Raw genomic sequence first — 20,693 nt, 5'->3', positions numbered from 1 at the left:
GGTCTTTGGCTGAGGCAGCGGGCTTCCACACTTGGCCCACCCCCCGAGCTTGCTGTCTCCCACCTAATGATAACTGGCCATATTTATCTACATCAGTGGGCCAGTTTCTCCCTACGGCAAGCTGTGATTATTGATTTTATATGTTTATAATGTGTTTTAAATTTTATTGTATTTATTGAAATGTAACCCACCCTGAGCCTGTCTACGGGTTGGGCGGGATATAAATGCAATAAATAAATAAATAAAATATTGTGAGGAGGGAAGAACAAGGAAAAGTGAGCTGCCTACCACAAGTCCTTGCAGGTTCCCCACCATGCAAGTGGGCCTGGCCTGGTGGCCAGCATTATGCAACTTGGTCTGAGTTTTCTTGGGGAGAGACTGCAAGGGAGGGGTTATAGGGGCTTTCAGGGAAGGGGAAAGGAAATGCCCCCCACAAGTATTTACTAATTCACTGTGACTACATAAAAACAATTTTCTTAGGAGAACCTTCTCCCCACCTTACAAGGTTGTTAGGATAAAATGGATGAGACGAGAATGTCGTTATTTCAGTTAGGAATAGTGGGGATGTTTTCCCTTACATAAAGTATCTTTTCTCTCCCTGTATATATTTTTTTTGTTTTCAGTGACTATTGTCATCAACAGCAGATTGTAGGATCTCAAACTACATGATGTGCATGATACTTATTTACAAGATGAAAAGCAACACTGATGCAGACTGCATTGCTTAACTAAGTTGTCTGCAGTACCAGTTACAGACCTTGTGAATGATCACTATGTTCATTTGTATATTTATGAGTTTTGAATAAAAATGTCACGTCACAAACCATCCCTTTTAACCCATTGTTTTGGTTTTTTTCTTCCTCCCTGTGGGTACATCTTTTTGCCTGATCTATGTATCTAATGAAATGGGACATAACCTATGAAAATTTGTGCCACAATATAAGAATTCTTCTTATTTTGCTGTCTGGGAATCTGCTGTTTTTTTATTCAGATATACATTAAGACTCAACTTCACATGATCGTGTATCAGTATATGCTTCTCTTTGTTTCCAAAGCATTTAAGACTAAATATCAGCTTGTTCAGGATTCTGCTTTTGGTGACGTAACAATCTCCCTTTCTTCTAAAGCAGTATACCTACAAATAAGAAATTATGGTTGATCAAAGTGAGATATTCACAAGCACAATCATATTTGCCTCCCTCCAAGTCATATGTTCCCAAGCACATAGTGTCCTGCTTTTTATTTTAACTTTTAGATTAAGAGTGATAGTGATGGCTGCTGACATGACATGTTAAATGTACAGTTGCTTCTTAGCATTAAGGAAGACTTGAGAAACACTGTGACCTTGTTTTAATTGTTGGTGCTCAAAGATTAGTTAAATCTTGTGTGCAGTATTGAATGAAATTGGTGAAATCCCAGCAGACCCATCATTTAAAGGTTAAATAGCCACTAAACAGCATTTATCAACTAATGGTAGAAGATTTAAACTTCAGTTATATTCTTGTGACACTTTCATTTATAATATACAATGTATAATATACAATGTATAATATACAACACTGATAAAATCCACTATGAAGTGGACAAAAGCACTCTACACTAAATATTAAGGTCCCAGGTTAATTTGGTTCACTAAATTGAATTAATAACATCTCAAAAAAGCATTCGCTGAACCAGTGTATTTATAACACATATGAATTTAAGATCCAAACCAAAAAAACCTGGGGAAATGCTTTAAGACTCTCTGTAAACACGATCCAGCCATATTTTTTAGGAGGGTCCACAGATCCTCAGCAGCATATTTTAAAGGAAGGTTTTGATAGTAAGGGAAGGGTAAGATGATGCTCTTAGACAATCTCTTCCATTCACAGGAGTTTGCATAACCATATATTTCCAATGGTACAAAATGATTGTGATATGAAAGGCATGCATATTGCAAGTGATGCAGGTATTTATTAGATATTTATATGAAATCAGATGTCTCTACATCTTTAGAAAAAGAGGTGTAGCAAAATAGAATGGTTTTGTTAAGTGTAATATGCAGTGGATTAGAATACCACATTCAAAAATAATATGTACTTTTCATTGGACCTTACAAGACACTTTCTCTATTAATATGAAACTGTTTTTCATTGCACAATTCGTTTAAACATGGGAGTATTACGAGAAGTATTTAAAATATGACAAGGGAAAAGACATGAGGTCCTGAAAAATATTTATATTATTTCATTAAAAAGTTATGAATGCATGCTTGCTTTACTTTCTGTGTAGAGGGAAAATAAATTATTGGAATTCATCCTCCGGAAATAGGAGTAGACCAAAATTTGTAGGGACTAGGGTTAGAACTGAGATTAAGCTGTGTTAACTAAAGAGCTAAGAAAGTACACTGGCAGCCTATTACAGCAGGAACCTTTGAACTTGAAGCTGCATTAGAAACATGTAACCCCTTGATTAAACTTCCTAGAACAAAGCTTTGCTTTTTTCTATCCTGCTATCTTAATTGAGCCTGTCTCTGTAAATCACAGAAGAAATTAAATAAATATATGGAGCAGAGGTCCATCAGTGGCTATTAGCCACAAGGTATGGATAGGGACTCTGGGGCAGGTGATGCACGGTATTCTTGGTGCTGGGGGGGGCAACAGTGGGAGGGCTTCTAGTGTCCTGGCCCCACTGCTGGACCTCCTGATGGCACCTGGTATTTTTGGCCACTGTGTGACAGAGTGTTGGACAGGATGGGCCCATTGGCCTGATCCAACATTGACTTCTCTTATATTCTTATGTTAACAGTAAAGCATAGTTACTCCTATGCTCCTGTTGCTCATCTTAAAGCTCTCTGGGCAGCCATTCATCACAGCACAAGTGATTGTAATTCTCCTGTCAAAACAAAACAGAAATCCAGTGGCACCTTAAAGACTAAAAATATATATTCCAGCATGAGCTTTCGTGAGTCAGAGCTCACTTCTTCATGTGGTACGAAGAAGAAACAAAGAATGCATGTTTTTATATGTAAAGTTACCAAAGGAGAGGGGGGAAAGGGACTAGTTGAGGGCAGAGAGAGGCTTGGTTTAAAGCCCATCATAAATCCTTCTTCAAGTGTGTTTCTGTGTGTAAGGGACTAGAGTGGATTAAGTTGTAAACAGAAGTGTAATTAGGTAGAATATATAACAAGGAAGGAGCAGTTATCAGCCTGTATCCTTAAATACCTGCTTGCCAGTAACCTCCCTATTTATAATATTCCATGTGTGATTCCCTGTTACTTTTTATGATCTAGATCTAGCCATGGCTTTATTGTAGAGGGTGATGTAAAGAAAAAAAGGCAAGAGGGCTAGAAGGAGTTGAACTCTGAAAAGAGATGAATAATGCACTGCAATTCCACAGGAACATAGAATTCAGTTTCCTAAGCATCTATACTTTCTTAACATTATCAAGTTTCAAGTCCTTATGGTTGCTTGAAAATTAATGGATATTGGCTGATGAAATCCTGGAAATTACAGGAATAACTCCATGCTGTTTTAAGGCCCCATCTCGTCAAGGCCCTGTCTCTTCCCCATTAATAAAAACGGGATGAATTTCATAGCAACATGCTGCAGAATTAAAGGCCATTTTGCTTAACGTGCATAATAGTTTCCATACAGGTTGCAAATATCAGCTTTTTGCATCTGATGTCCACAATGAAGAATTTGGTTTTCCTTGATGCAGAGTATTAGACACTTTAGCCCTGCCTCTAAGAGGCAAATGTAAATGATAAGAGTATGGAGTTGGCTAATAGTTGATATCTAAAAAGATAAAAGAGAATGCAGACAGCTTTGTATATTCTTCTCTGAGCTTATTTGTGCTAAATCTTAACTTACACTGAATAGTCTCTGGTTATCCCTTTGCTTTTCGCTTCTGTTCTTCAGAATTTTACATAATAAACCATTTTTAAAAATATAGAGCATTTAGAGAAAAAGAGATTTAAAAAACAAAATTATGGATGAATTTGCAATGTAACACTGGATTTAATTAATGCTGGATTTAATTGATGAATAAGAGCAATGAGAACAGTTTATCTGTTAATGTCTCCAGCTTGCTTCCTTTGTCTTTGCCATGTTTGTTTATTTATTTGTTTGTTTGTTAGACTTTTACCCCGCCCTCCCGCCGAAGCGGCTCAGGGCGGCTTACAGTAGTTAAAAACCAGTATACAATTAATAGAATATCAAGTCTAAAACAATACAATCGATAAAATATCAAAATACAACTTATTAAGTTTAAGATTAAGATGTGGCGGCCATCTGTTATAAACTGCTAGTAGTTATGTGGAACGGTTAATCAGTCTATAGACCATATTAATGTAAACATATTCAAAGTTGATCTTCTGCCTCTTGAGTATAAGCTAGGGATTCTCTGTTTTTCTCTGGGGCTAAAGAAGTGGAAAGAAAACCTGCTATTTTGTTTTTCAGTTTGCTGTCAGGTTCCAATATAAGCATCATGGTGCTCTAAAATGTATATGTAACAGATTGTATATGTAAAAGTAGGTTTGGTTCAGAAATGCTCCATGCAAAAACATTTAACCTCATTGAGTGTTTGTCCTGTTCCATTCCACCAGGTTTAAATTTTTTATCATGAGTTGAAATCTTCTTTGATATTCCTCCTGGGGCTCAAAGAGCTAGAGTGAGAGAACGAGGGATGGGCATGAACCAGCTCACGAACTAAAGTTCATAATCTTTTCTGAATGGTTGTAAAGGACACAAGGCTGTAGAAGCACTGAGCTGGATCGTAGCAACCCAGGCTCCTTGCATTGGTATGGAATTAATTACTTAAGCCTCAGAAGTACACTCAGCTTGCCTTACCGCTTATAAAGTTTGCTGTTTAATAAGACTGCAGGAGGATTTATGTATTAAATCAGAGGCTACCTGAAGAATGAAAGCATCTTAAGTGATTTCTTCACTTATTGGATACAGGGACAGATTGGCTATTTAACTTAGAGGGGAATTCCCGAGTGGGCCACTGCCCTAAAGAACTGCTGGTAGCCAAGCCCCCAGCAACTCTGCCAGTGCCTCACAGATCACTTGGCTCAAACCCTTCATTGATAATTGGTGCCAGCTCACCAATTGTTTCCTCTTGCATTGTTGCCATTCTGTGGGGTGAGGGTGAGCTAATGTCCATTATTGGTGCCACTGAAGTGTTGTTTGGCAGAGACTGCTCAGCTAGGCTTGTCCCTCAGCCATTTTCACTTCCCAGTCTGCTCCTGATTAGATAAATGGTATCCTGTCTATCGCCTGCAGAGTTTTCTGGGTGATCTCTTGTTTCAAAAGCAGCAAAATATCGAGCAATAATTAGATATTTTATCAGACTTGCCTCTGGTGGTTGCTTAAATAGAAAACCAAAAGGCAGTAGAGTGTGAAATATTTCGAACTGACACTATAGCCTCTAGCATTGACTTGGTTCTTATAGCATATGTTCGGAAAGGTGCACTAAGGAAGGAGAGGTGAGGATTTTAAATTATCTAGAAACACAGGGGACAAAATCTTTGACCTTTTAAAAGAAAGGTCCTCTGGCACTCTAAATATTGGCTGTTTCTGTAGCAACAAGTTTGCTATTAGATTTTTTAAGTAGCTTTAACTACAGTAGTTACCATTTTAAATCTTCAGAATGAAATTTTAAAAATTGCTATTAGGTTGCAGACCCAGAGTTTCATGCCTGTTAGTGGCATTTGTTCATAGCTGTGTAGTGAGTGGGTTTCATTAACTACTAATATTGTTACATGTTCTGTGGTGCATACACTCTAGCATGATTTTTTTCTAGCAGGGTTTTTTTTTTCTTTTTTACTATGAGGTGACGCTTATTCCTTTATTGTTGTAGTGTTGGAAGTGAACATTGCATTTTTTAAAAAAACAAGAGAGGAATTTGCAAGGACTCTATTAGTGAAAGTGGGAAATATGCCTTTATATATATGCAGGCAAGCCCTGGGAATATATTTTCAGTAGCTGCCCTTCCACAGTAGTACTGTCTTTGCTGTAAGAAGCAAGTTATTACCAGAGGCCCCAAAAGAGAGACATTTTCTTCTTCTGGATTTGGTTGACTTCTCTCTGTGCTGTTTCCAAACAGAAACAAGACTAGTAAGTTGTGTAGGAATGGGAATGCTTAGGGGAGAATTTATTTTCCTCTTTACACGTTACTTTGCACCAGTACAAAGAGTTGTGTTGGTGTCTTTGGTCTCCCCATCAAAAATGCTAGATCATAGGAAGCATTAGTGGCTCCGGAAAAGGTACAGAAATAAAAGCCATTTAATACCTTTTATTAGGGCCAACCTAAATGACACAGAACAGTGTGCAAGCTTTCATGTTCTCTAAACTCTTTATAAGATCAGAGACTACAAAAATAAAAAGAAGGTGAGCAGAAAAAAATGGATGTCATAGGTTGTGATTCCAAGACCTTATCTTGCAAAATGGTGAGCAGACTTGGCAGATTTAGAAAGGTAGTACTGTCAAGTTGTATCCTTGGCACTCTGGGGTGAAGTAGTAAAAAATGGAGTCAGCCCACTGAAAATAGAAAACCAGCAGCAAGCAATATTTTAAAAATCAAATGTTGGCAACCATAGCTTGAATTCAAAAGGCTAATACATAGAGGTTTTCATTTTCCAACTTCCAGAGGCAGCTCCCTACACCCTTGAAAAGCCATTCCTCAGGTAATCATATGAGGCCAGAGGGGTTGCTAGGAAGTAAAATCCATGTACTTTCACATATGCAAACACTTGCACTTTGCTCACATGTGCAGGACTCTGGCGCTGAAACAAAGGTTTCAGCAACTCACAACTACAGAAGCTAGCTGAGCACAACTCCACTAGGAAGATAACACTGTCCTGCTGTCCTCTTCTCCTTCTTTCATTAGGGGGCATGTGTATAATTTATTCACAGTCTGCTGCTGTGCATTACAGCCTTAAAGTAGCAGGCTTCCAGCTTTCCTGCTGCTTCCCAGATCTTGGAAATGGCATAGTACAGAAACTTGGAAAAACCTAGCATATTTAAAAAGTCTTCCCATATATTAGTCTTATGTAATTATGACTTAGTTTGGTTGAGGCTAGCAAGTGTGCTACCATGTCAGTTTCTATTTGGAATCAATAGATTTTTAAGTAATGGAACAAAGTTTAAGTCCAGTGGCACCTTTAAGACCAAGAAAGTTTTATTCAAGGCATGAGCTTTCATGTGCAAGCACACTTCTTCAGATACAATGAAGTAGAAATAACAGTCATATATAGAGAGGGTGGGCAGTAAATTAGCATATAGAATAATGAAGATGTTTTAAACATTAAAAGAATAATAAGCTTAGTATATATGGCTATTATCCGTTTGGGTTCAACTGGGAAGACAGACGTAGCATAGATAATAAATATGTCAGAATTGAAGATTGATGTGTCCTTAATTGTGGAATGGTGAGAGTTTGCTTCTATATTAACAGATTCTCCCCATTCCAAAATTAAAGATAGTTCAGTCTCCATTTCTGACATATTTATTACCTGTGCTATGTTTCTCCCCCCCCCCCACCTAAACACATGATAGCCATATATTTTGTTGTTCAGTCGCACAGTAGAGTCTGACTCTTCATAACCCCATGGACCACATCACGCCAGGCCCTCCTGTCTTCTGTCGTGCTTCAGTTTGCTTAATTTCATGTTCATTGCCTCGATATCACTGTCTAACCATCTCATCCTTTGCTGTCCCCTTCTTCTTTGATCTTCAATTTTTCCCAGCATCAGGGTCTTCTCCAGTGAGTGCTCCCTTTTCATTTGGTGGCCAAAGTATTTGAGCTTCAGTTTTCGTATCTGGCGTTCCAGGGAACCGTCAGTATTGATTTCTTTTAGGATTGACTGATTTGATCTTGCAGTCCTAGGGACTCTCAAGAGTCTTCTCCGGCACCATAATTCAAAAGACTATTCTTCGGCACTCAGCCTTCCTTCTAGTCCAGCTCTCGCAGCCATACAGTACTACTGGGAATACCATTGCTTTGACCATACGGACTTTTGTTGGCAGGGTGATGTCTCTACTTTTTATTATGCTGTCAAGGTTTGCCATTGCTTTCCTCCCAAGGACCAGGGGTCTTTTAATTTCATGGCTGCAGTGATCTTGGATCCCAGGAACGTGAAGTCTGTCACTGCTTCCACAACTTCTCCTTCTGTTTGCCAAGGAGTGATGGGGTTGATGTTGAGTTTCAAGCCAACCTTTGCACTCTCCTCTTTTACTCTTAGCAAGAGGCTCTTGAGGTCCTCTTCGCTTTCTGCCATTAGAGTGATATCGTCTGCATATCTGAGGTTGTTGATCTTTTTCCCAGCAATCTTAAATCCGGCTTCTGAATCATCTAGGGTGGCATTTTGCATGATGTACTCTGCATATAAATTAAATAAGCAAGGTGACAATATACATCCTTGTTGTACTCCTTCTCCTATGCTAAACGAATCAGTATGACCCTGGACATACAACCATCTACAATGAGGCCTGTGCACAGAGGTCAATTCGGGGGGGATCGCGGGGGATCGCAGTTCCCCCGGGTGAGGTGCGGGGGATGGGGCACACGACGAAGCCCTGCCCCCCATTTCCGGCCCTCATTCATCCAGGAGGAGGCAGGAGAAGAGGGAGGGTAAGTTGCTTCCTCCCTGCCTCTCCCCACCCCTGCCTGCCTGGGGCTAGGGAGGGCCTTGGCGGGGCTTCCTCGCACTCCCGCTGGCCTTGCAGGTCCACCGCCGGGCCCCTGATGTCAGGGGGTGTGGCATATGCTAATGAGTTATGCTAATGAGTCCCCCTAGCTCTTTTTCTACGAAATGACCCCTGAATATAATCCATATATACTAAGCCTATTATTCTTTTAATCTGTTAAAAAAACCTCCATTATTCTGTATGCTAATTTGCTACACACCTTTTATATATATAACTCTTATTTCTATTTCCATTCCATTGTATCTGAAGAAGTGTGCATGTACACTAAAGCTCATACCTTGAATAAAATTTCCTTGGTCTTAAAGATGCTGCTGGACTCAAACTTTGTTCTGCTGCTTCAGTCCAACACAGCTACCCACCTGGATCTGTTTTAAGTAATGGTTGTCTTGTTCAGATTTCTGGAAAAGATATATGTGTGTTCACATTCTTTTATTCCCTGGCAAAGCTTCCCTCATATTTAAAGTCATCCTACCTGGGTGTAAGTGTTGTATTTGCAAAGATAACTTTGTTCATTGAACATTTTCTGGTTGCTTCTGCAGCATAAAATGTTTGACAGATTCAATTTCAATACAGTTATTTATGTTGAGACACAAAACTCAGTGATAGATGCATCAATCTGAGTGGATACACACACACACACACACACAAGATTAATGCTGCTTTTGCTTTAATGAAATACTTAATATTTTGATGAAAGAATGGTAAAAATAGTAGTATCCTCTGAGGTATGATATGCTGGCACCGGAAAGCATAAATGGTTGCACCAAAAGCTGAACCTGTTATAATCTAGTTTTGATTTACTTTGTACAATGACATCACTATTTCCTACCATTAACATTCAGTTATATGCTATGTAGGCATGTGAGTTTTGGATGAGAGCCTCACATTTACTGTAAAATCTAGTTTAGCTTTTAAAGTGGACCTGAATCACAAAGAAGAAGAAGAGGAGGAGATTGGATTTATACCCCACCCTTCACTACCCAAAGGTGTCTCAGAGCGGCTTACAAACTCCTTTCCCTTCCCCTCCCCACAACAGACACCCTGTGAGCAATGCTCCCTCTAAGCTGTGGATTCTTGTGAGCAAAAATTCTACTTGGTGAGCTACGGGCATTAAAGTTGTGAGCGAGCGACTTGGCTCCTGCATACAATTAGTTTGCTCTGGGGCCATCCTTCCCGAGCTGAGACAAAAATCTGTGAGACAGAGGCTAAAAAACTGTGAGCTAGCTCACACGAACTCAGCTTAGAGGGAACACTGCCTGTGAGGTAGGTAGGACTGAGAAAGCTCTGACAGAAACTGCTCTTTTTCAAGAACAGCCCTTATCAGAACTACGGCTTGCCCAAGGTCAGCCAGCCAGGTGCAAGTGGAGGAGTGGGGAATCAAACCCGGTTCTCCCAGATTAGAGTCCGCGCACTTAACCACTACACCCTATGAATTAATTACCCCCAAAATGTCCAATATAGCTAATGGAAAGTGTGTGTTTTTAAATCGCCTTTATTAGACAGCCCATTCTGCCCAGTTCTTTTACTTAAAACTTATTTTTAGATATAAATAGGTGATGCTGTTTAATATCCTATGTTTGCTTTGTTTTCCGTTATGGTTGCATATACTCCATTCACGTTGTTCTTTGTGGATATATTTCAGTAGAAACAAAAGGGGTTTTTTTTGTCATCTGTAGCCAATTAAGCTATACTTGGAATGTTAAATGGCTTGGAAAAAGAATGTAGTGCTGCTCAATATTATCTATTTAATGGTCCATTAGGTTTGGTTATTCTTAGTTTGGAGTATCCTGAAACAGTAAAGGAGAGCAAAGAAATCTTAAAGATTTTTCCTTTTAATGAATAGTTTTAAGCAGTGCTTCTGTTCAAGAGACATCTGTAATACACATGTCAAAACTGGTATAAATATTTAAAAAATATATGAAATGTCAAGGCTGCACTGAATGGGAAAAGGCTATGTAAGGCAAGATCATAAATATTTGCATTAATTATATTTAATGTATGGTTTTGGCTCAAATTTCAATGATCTTCAGCAATTCCTGAATATGTTTGCAGGCAAATTTTAAAAAATACCAATGATGCTTTTAAACTAAGAGGTTGTATTTCTGTACTAGTGTTTAAAAAATTACAGATTTTGTTGCTCCGGGGTAGGAGCTGAACCTGCTAATTTATTTTATTTTGTCAGTGTCATGGCTGACTTATGGAAACCCCACAGGGTTTTCAGGGCAAGAGACATTCAGAGGTGGTTTGCCATTGCCTGCCTCTGGTATTCCTTGGTGGTCTCCCATCCAAATACTGACCAGGGCCAGCCCTTCTTAGCTTCTGAGATCTGACAAGATCACACTAGGGTTATCAAGGTCAGGGTGAACCTGTTAAATAAAAAAAAAATCTGTTGTGAGGTTCTGTGCTGCTGAGGCGGGGGGGAGAGAAGGGCGTGCATGATTGCTGTACCTACCATCTAGTGCTTTTCATTTTCTCAGCTTACAGTGTAGTTATTTTGAGTTGTAGTATTTGAGGTTATCCTACAACTTCCTCATCCCTCCAGCTAAAATGTTAAAACCCAAATGCTTAGGATAGTAATGATCGTGCTGTGTTTGCATGAATAGATTCTTTCATGCAGGTTTACGTTCTGCACAGCAGTGTTAAGGCAACTAGTAACAGTCTACTGACATCGTGGATATCTATAACAGTGCCATCTCAGGACTTGGAGCAACGAATATTATTAACATATCTTACCATTAAGACTTCACCATTAAATGGATATATTCAAAACAGCTAATGTTTCTTTGCTGGTATACTTATATTTGAATGTACTTTTAGGCTTCCTTGAATATAAATGAAAATATCATTTTCACATTAATTTAGACAGACCAGAAAGAAGGGCATGATCTCATGGTTGTGTCCTTCAGCCCAAGGGTTCCTTCCTTGTGGAAGGGCACATAATAATTCTCACAGAGTGGTATAGATAAAGTTTGGTTTGCTTTTTCCATGTTTCTGGCATCAGCCTATACCCTGGTTTGGAATACATGAGTCGACTTACTAAGGTGTTTATTAAAATTATATGAACAGGGAACCACAAGGACTTCTGTGGGTGTATGCCTCATTTCCTCCTATATCCCTTTCCGCACACGATATCATCTTTCCATCCTCCTAGCAACCTCCATATCATTACCTTTTTCTGCTTCCTTTTCTCCTTCCTGCCTACCAACCTAACCTTTTTATCCATCCCCACATCTTCAGCTGTATTTATTATTTCATTTGTACCCCATCTTTCTCCACAGTGCGAACCCAAAGCAACTTACATCATTCTGCTCTCCTCCATTTTATCAGTGGTTCCTTGCAATGACCACTGAGGGCATTTGATTCTTAAAGCTACAGGTGCTGTTTCTATTATTGAGGGGTAAACCCCAATATATATATATATATTAAGATTTTAGATTCTTCTGCAAAGCTGCAGCATTTTTTCAGGTTTGTAGAAGAATCTGTCTTGTCTGTTCATGGCTCCAATATCTGGATTTAAGTTTGCCCAGATGGAACTATGTTGAGAATTGTTATGAACAGGTAAGCAATGATCCTGATTTCTGACCCCTTTCATGGTTCTTCCCGTTTTCTTTGTCCTCCTTCGCTTACACTCACTTCTTTCTTTTCCTTTGTCACCATTCACATTCCTTCTGCTCCTTTCTTAGTTATCCATCCCACCACTAAGCACTGGCAATATCCAGAATTCTCTCTTCCTTTCACAGTAACACCCAAGCACATACCATATCCAGCTGAAGCAACTTACATTGGCTGCAATGAGATTCCCCTATCAGAGTCCCCAAACCCACAACGACTTTCAAATTATAAGACTAACAATCCGCCATAGCTTTTCAACTGGGAAAATGTTACCTGTAAGCTGGGGGGGGGGCTTCAGAAGCTTATATCTTCTGTTTCTCCTGACTGCTTCATTTAATTGAAATTTTGTTTTTAAAGAATGCATGGGGGAGAGGGTTCTAGTTCTCCATGGCAGCCATTTTTGGGTCACACCCACTGCCCTTTCTCAAAATTCCAAAAATGCCTGCAGACTCAATAAGGCCAGAGAGCCTTGTTGTAAGGAATTGGAGAAGTTTGTATGGATGTAAATAGTTTTTTTATTGAAGAAAATCATGTCCACATCTGATTGTTTTCATGTACCACATCTGTGCCCAAAAGCTTATGTGCGTTCTTACTTGCCTGAAAGTTTTTAGTGTATTTATCTTACCTCTCTTGGTGGGCTTTATAACCTGATTTAACGCAGAGTTGCTGTCATCATGTGTTTCTAAATTGCTCACCTTAAAATGTATCTAAAAATCACAATTCCATGCCCTAAATGAGCGCTAATTAGTTGACAGACGCAAAGTGGATAGGTGACTGAGATCTGGACTGCTGCAGGTTTGACATTGAGAATACTGAATTTGAGGACTGTCTTGCTTCAAAAGCCTCTATATTAATCCAGCAGCTTTCATTCTGACACTTGCAGGTGTAGCAAGCAGAACCGTGAAGAGAGAGACAGATTAGCAAGCAACAGATGTGGACAGGGATGCTATGTTTATCTTAGAGACCTGTCATTTAGCAATAATGATTCACCCAGAAACAGTATCTTAGATATGAAGAGCCTCATGTAATTTAAAAAGTGTCATAAATCACATGTAAATAGAATGAAAAAGTTTAAAGTATCTTATCTACTTTCAAAGGGCATGGAAAAACACACAGTATGCTGGCAGTGCAATACGCTTCCTTTTGAGAACTTCAAGGACATATGAAGAAAATAAAGACAAACATTAAAGTGCCAAATAAAGGTGCTTTATGGTGGTCACAGGTAGAGCATCAGCAAAGAGACAAGGTTGCTTTACTTTAAATCCTCCCAGGACCAAATTTCTAGAAAATGTATAATTGCAGCTGTCTTATAAATTTGCTATAATCATTTTCACTGAACAGGAAGGCAAATGCAGTTCCACGGGGCTTGCAAGACAGAGATGTTCCGCCAGGCCTATGGTTGAGGACTGCAATGGGTTTCCATCTAGCCTGACTCCTTCCTTCTCCCCCGCCCCCCACATCTGCAAACTGTTAAGCTTATTTTAATTCTTTAAATTTAACCCGTGAATGTTGTTATTGAAAATGTTTCTCGCTCTAAGCCCTGTATATGGGGGAGAGCGGGTTATAAGTCAAAACAAATAAAAAAATGTATAGCTTTGAAAAGTTGTGGCCAAGATTCAAAGCCTACATTGTATAATGTGTGCACAGAGTCTCCTTGCTTCCCTTCTTTAGTATACCCATTTAAAACCTTCTGGAAATGTCAGAAGTTCTTCCAGAGCAGTAGTCCCTGAAGCACGAAAGGTGACTCCCCACGTGCAAATTGGATCCCAAACATAAGGAGTCAGTATTCTGCAGACAAAACCCTTCAGCCAATAAAAAAGAACTTGCTCTGGTTTATTAGCGTCTTTTGCTTTCTACCATTTCATTACCTTAAAATCCAATGGCAGTGTTAAAGAAGCTGTTATTTAATAATCCTTGTGTATCTCAGCCACTAATCTCTCTTTTCTGAGACATATGTACATTGTTTGGGCTTTTAGTGTGAACAAATGGAATTACTCATTAGCCTTTACATTTCTTTCTATTGTGTGTCTAAAATAAAAAGGTAGCCTAAAGGTTAATTTTTGCAGCACATTAATTTTAAAAACGGCAGTTTAAATGAATTAGGAAGAAGCCAAATTTTTATCCTACATCATTTTTGTTTGGAATAATCAGGAATTATTTAGATTAACTATTTTCATTAAATCTAGAGACCTCAGCATCCTCAACAAGGTGCTCACCAGTTTATTAAGTAATGCCTCTGTCTGACTTTTCCCTAAGCCATTTGGCACAAAGCGTTTATGGCAGTTTTTGCTTCCTGTTAATAATCTTAAAGCCTGAAACTCTCCAGTAACTCTCAAGGGTCAGAGAATTTCTTGAAATGAACTGCTGCTCTTTCACTAATGTGTATTGTTGAACCAGTGGTGTCAACACTAGGACTGAGCCAAAACAGGGAAGATATTTGGGTAAACACTTTTCATCTGTTGTAGAATCATTCTCTCTCCCCCCCCCTTAAATTTTTCCCCTTGGGGCTCTCTGAAAGAGGGCAGAAATGTTCTTCCTCGTGTGTAAGAACGTTCCATGAAAGAGATAGGATGACCACCATTTTACTAAGGCAAATGTTCCATTTCTTAGTAGCCAAATACAACTTGATAATATTAACACTTTGATCTCTGATTGGCTGTAATTGTGTAGCAGTTAGCAAGAAACTAACAGAAAGGGAAAAATGCTACTGAAGCATTAGCAGATCACTCTGAAGGCATGCACAGAAAAAGATAAATGTTTGCAGAGCTAAGAGTTTGGAGAGAACCACCCTTTACTCTGAAAACATTGGTGGGTATGTTTACAGCACAGCCATCATTAATGTCTGGAAAATTTACACTAACACAATGGTGGCAGAGAAGTGAGCTTGTTTGGCTGTTATTACCACCACTCTGGAGGTGGTGGAAAGTGCTGTCAAGTCACAGCTGACACCCGTAGGGTTCTCAAGGCAAGTTATGTTCAAATGTAGTTTGTCTACCTCCGTGTCACAGCCCTGGTATTCCTTCGAGGTCTCCCATCCAAATACTAGCCAGGACTGATCATGCTTAGCTTCCAAGATCTGACGCGTTTGGGCTAGCCTGGGCTATCCCGGTCAGGTACCCATGTTCAGTCACATTTGCTTAACCTCCTACCACAATTATGATTGCATGCTTTGACACCAGACTGGATGTAATGGACAAACCAACAGGAGACATTGACATGGATGTGTCATCCTTTGGGAATTGAAAGGGTTAGTAATATAAAACGGAATCTGCAGAGCTGCTGGCTGTATATAAGCTCCACAGGTGAAATGTGCCTAGTATAAAATGCTAAAGGGCTCTTGTGGGATTTTGCTCCTCTTAAAAATGTGAGTTATTGGGCTTTCCAATTGGTAAGAAGGGCAGAAACATGTTATGAACTCCTTCACCTTTAAATATTTTGAATTGGAGCAGTGTCTGTCGCTGTAATGTTGTTAAAAATAGCATGTCCTAGGGATAGAGGAGTCAGCTGTGAAACATTTCTGAATTTTAGAACATTTTGGAGACTTGTTTAATGGCATATATTGCAACGGAAATGACATTGAATGTTTTTAATGAGCCATTCAAGTTACTGTGACTTGCTGTTTTCATAAAACTATCTGCAGTTCAGAGATTTGTAATTGATAGTGCTTCACACTTGATTGCAGCTTTCACGAACGTCTCTGCATTTACATAAGGATGTATGTATGTGTAGATGCTGATAAAGTAGTTTTCCTTTAAAGGCTTTGTCTCTGACCAAAGCTAATGTCCATTTGTGTGATGAGTGTTACAAAAGCACACAGATGAGACTGCAGGACTTATCTTGAGAAATAACTGTGTGTGACGGGGGATTTATTAATATTTTCTCTTTCTGATCTTAAGTAAATATAGGCATTTGGTGATCCTCCATGGCTTTCTTTACTAGTCTGAATAGTTGCATCTGCCTATTAGTCATAGTCTAAGGAATGCCTCAGTTAAAATAATAACAATGTAATTAGAAGATCTTCGACGTGGTCTCTGTGCTTCACACCCATGGGATCTAGTGCGCATGCGCTGGATCGATCGGTACTGTAGCAAGCTCTTTTAATGGATTTTCGCACCCAGTCCCTCGGGCATATGCAGGAACCCCACCGCGCATGCCCAGAGGGGTGGGGACGGACATCCCACCAGTTCCTTTCTTACCGCCGCGTTGGAAAGACTTATTTCGTCGTCGGTCTGATCGATTCGCTGTTCGCATTTTACCTCGCAGCTCTCAGCTCTTAAAATTATTTCCGTTCTTTATTTTATCCTTTTTTAGTTATTTGTTCTTTAAAAAACTTTTAAAGAAACCTTTTGCATTATGGCTTTAAAATAATATATGTATGTGATTACTTAATTGCCAATTGCAGTTGTTTGAAAGGACTTCCTTAGTAAATTAATTGGTGCCACCTTTACTAGGATTACCTAGTATGACAAAGAGACAGACCAGTATATCCAAGTGTGTTTTTTTTCTTCAAAGTACAAAACCATGCCATTTCTCTATGAGAATGTACCAGCTAACTTTACATTGATCAAGCATGTAATTGTGTCTGCTACATAAGGATCTCTTTTGGGTAGCTAGCTCTAAATGAATAAAGCTTCTTTTTCTTTCTTGCATAGTTTTGGATATGGCTAGACATGTCCCTCTCTACAGAGCTCTGCTAGAGCTTCTCCGTGCTATTGCCTCATGCACATCTATGGTGCCATTGTTGCTGCCTTTATCTGGGGAAAATGGAGAAGAGGAAGAAGAGCAGTTGGAATCTCAAGCTTCCGTTGGTACTCTGTTGGCTAAAATGAAGACATGTGTGGATACCTACACTAATCGACTAAGGTATGTCCTTAATCTCTTCTAGAATATTAAGGAATGCAACAATACTATGTTACTATGACCTCACTGAGGTGCTAAATTTGTATCTGTACTGTACCATTTCAGGTTGCAAGTGGAAACTTAACACAACTGAATGTTCTTCCGTTCTCTTATAGATGTCTGCGTACAAATATTTGTTTTGAGACTCCTTGGCTAGAATCTTTTTCAGTAGCATCTAGTGTTCTGTGCGGTGGGGTTATTCTGTGTAGGAGCATTCAGTCATATGAACTCCCATCTGCAATTTGAATAGCCAGATCTACCATGTTCTTTTGTGGGTGGTCCAGATTTCTTTACATCTGCTTTAGTGTTGCCTTCTGGTTGGAAAGTAGCTACCATCTTCTGACTGTACCAGGGAGGACCTTCCCATTCTCTTACACTTGCCCCCCTCCTTTTTACAAGAAATATTTTTTGTTTGTATTCCTAAATTTTCCTTCCTCTTCTAAATGGTTGAGGTCAGGGAGATACCAAAAAGGAAGCAGAGTGGTATAGGATCAAGTAACTGAGGGACATGTCACACTGTTCGGTGCGGTCTCCTTTGTCTCATCTTGTATCGTCTCCAGAAGTAGGGACTGTCATGTCAGAAATATCATGCTCACCCCTACACCACAGTTAACAGCGAGGGTCTTGAGGCACCTATCAACCTAGCACTGCTTCTGATTTGTTGTATTCTGCCCCACCCCTGTTGCTGGGAAAGAGAAGCAGCAGAGAGCCAAGATCTTTTGATGTGAGATTCTTTGGCTCAAATTCAAGCTTATATGAGCTGAAGAGCAGGCATTCACATTGACTCTTTCAGCCTTCCAAGGACAGAATCTAGAACAAGTCTAATTAAACAAGCAATATTACATTCCAACTGGACGCTGCATCTGTATTTCAGTAGATTATAAAGTTGAGAAGTCTTCTGAAAGATCTCTTTGAAAGGCAAGAAGAAGAAAGTCAAATGGAGGTGTTCATCTCTTGCTGTCAAAGTCCCTGGTACATAGGACCAGTGTTCCCACTGCATCCTGGCCAGATCAACTTAATTAAGCCTTTTCCTCGGCTATGGCATTGGCTGCAGTTAATCCTGGAGGACACCTCTAGCTTGTTTCCAGATTTTATTGACCTCTCCATGTAGCAGATTTTCAGCTGATGAGTAGAATAAATCTCCTGTCTCAAGGTCTAGTAACATCCATAATCAGATCTGCTGAGGGACTTAAAAAAAATCTCAGGGCACCTGCTGGAAAGTTCCTCTGGAACCTGGCCAGCCTTGCCTCCCTTACTGCTGATTCCTGGATAATGCAGAGATCTCAGTGCTTAGAGAGGTTGGCATGGTTGGAGGAAGACCTTTAGGTGCAGAGGCCCGTAAGTCATTGAGGTCTTTAGTGGTCAATACCAGAACCTTGCATTGGGCTCAGAAACAAATTGGTAGCCAATATAGTTTGAATAATTCTGGCTTTGTATGATTATAGTGATTTTATAAATCAGTCAGTTAGCCTTTATTGGCATAAAACAATACCTTGAAAGAGGATTACTATAAAAAAATCTGTCCTTATATATAAAAGCCAGTTGGGGTGGCTTCCGTCCAATGGGGTGGCAGGATTCCGTGCACTCCCTCAGCCTTTGGCCCATCAGCTGCCACTCAGGACTACTCGCGTGCCATTGGCCGGGTGCTAAGTCTGCTCTTCTTCCTCGCCCACTCCCCCTTCAGCCACTCTGCCCTGTCAAAATTCCTGGCAAATGGCTTTGTCTCTTTGACGAAGACACTTCTCCTGCTTGCCTCCTGTGTGGGACTTAACTTTTCCCTCAGTGGCAGGTGTAACAAAATGGCAGTTACCTGTGTTTGTAAGATGGCTGCTGGACTGCTGTCTGTGGTTGTTTGTTTAAAATGTTCCGCCATAAGGTTTAATTGAGTTCTAGTTCCAGAGAGGTATCACTCACTTGGTTGAATGGGGCTTCCTCATCTGTTGGACTACAGTTCCCAGCTGCCCCAAGGCAGAAAAGGGCGGGAAAACAGGGACTGTCCCAACGCTCGGGGCGGCATCAATACAGACTGCAGCCCATCCAGGGAGGAGGCCGTCTTCGCCCTACAGGAGGTTAGGAAAGGCTCCTCAGGAGGTTAGGAAAGGCTCCTGCTGCCTGTGCTGATCAGGCTGTCCAGGCCACAAGCCAGAGACGCGGGGGACCCTGTTCTCTTGGGACAGAGAGAGGCTAGAGCAGAAACCAGTGTGTTGGGAAAGAGGATGGCGTTTAACCCCTGTGGATTTATGCTGTGTTGGTTCATACATTCCTACAGTATGTGTGTGCCCCATAACTGTGTAAATAGTTAGATAAATTATTTTATTTGGGCTAATAATCTGTGTTGTGCTCTGACCACATAGTCTCCCCCGCTCTTCACAATAACAAAGGGAGGGGGTAGCCCAAGGAGGCAAGGAAAGGCCAGACCCTTGTCTTGCCAACTTTCCAGGGATCCCCCAAAGACTGGGGATTCCATCTCCAAATACGGAGATTTGGCCAGAGGAGTATCACCGTCCCTCTAAAAAGGCAGTAACGATTCAGTGAGTCATGGCAGCGAATTTAAGGAGTGAGATACATGCACGAGACGAGGGTGGGAGGCAAACAACTGAGTGGTAAACTGGAGCCCGTATAGAAGACATAGGAAATAAAATAGTCATACATCAGGAAAGTGATGAGACTAATCATTGTGAATGTTAAAATCCTCCCAAAGCTAGCCTTGCATTTGAATAAATAGAGCAGTTACCTCTGTGTTGAATATTTGAGATTTGCTATGTACATATGACTGCCTTCTCTCAGATATATAGAAGATCTGAAATATTAATGGATTTTTAAAAATAAAAAATATTTAGAGCATCCATGCATGAAATTGCTGGTTTTTATATGCACAGACTGCTTTTTTGTTAGGTTGGTGCAAATGATAATCAGGGCCAGTTCCAGATTTTGGGGGCAGGGCAAAGAGTGCACCCCACTTACACATCCCTGCATGCCCCCAAGCCTGTGCTCTCCAGCCTGTTTGCAGGCCCTCCCATCATTTGTGCTCACAGTCAACGGCACCAACTGCAACCCTTTGCATGACAGCACAGGATAACGTGTGCCACTGGAAATTCCACCACCATGACTAAAAGAATGGCTGCTGCCAGTGTGCACCACCAGCATGCCCTTCCTTGATGGCACTGATAGTACTGGGCACCATGTTCTGCCAGAAGCAGAAGTACAGGTAGCACTGGTGGAGTGCCTGTGTTGGGAGTGCATTTGGTGGGCAGCAGGGGAGGAATGTGGGTAGATAGTTGGTCTTGAGCACCAGCAGCTGTTCCACTCTAGTGTATGCTGATGCCAGGCCTGATGATCATGATTAATTAGAAGTATATTTTTGTGTTACTTCATTTCTGAAGATGAATATAGCTGATTAAATTCATCTTTATGTTGTATGTCTGTGTTATGTCTCCTGCACCCACCAAGAATTGTAGAGGAAGAGAAATCCTATCTCTGAATTAAGGAAGA

General features: G+C 40.3%; 1 protein-coding gene across 1 annotated transcript in view; it reads left to right on the top strand.

Moving 5' to 3' along the window:
* Positions 1-20,693, top strand: part of BIRC6 (baculoviral IAP repeat containing 6) — a 191,760-nt gene that overhangs the window by 150,386 nt on the left and 20,681 nt on the right. Inside the window, exon 66 of the mRNA XM_015425773.1 lies at positions 16,955-17,165. Coding sequence (XP_015281259.1) covers positions 16,955-17,165 — 211 coding nt within the window. The remainder of the gene's footprint in view (positions 1-16,954; positions 17,166-20,693) is intronic.

Source organism: Gekko japonicus, unplaced genomic scaffold, assembly GCF_001447785.1.
Source record: "Gekko japonicus isolate JY-2015 unplaced genomic scaffold, Gekko_japonicus_V1.1 scaffold1887, whole genome shotgun sequence".
In the NCBI taxonomy this organism is placed as follows: Eukaryota; Metazoa; Chordata; class Lepidosauria; order Squamata; family Gekkonidae; genus Gekko; species Gekko japonicus.
The sequence above is the reverse complement of the archived record's forward strand: the minus strand, read 5'-3'. Positions and strand labels throughout refer to the sequence as shown.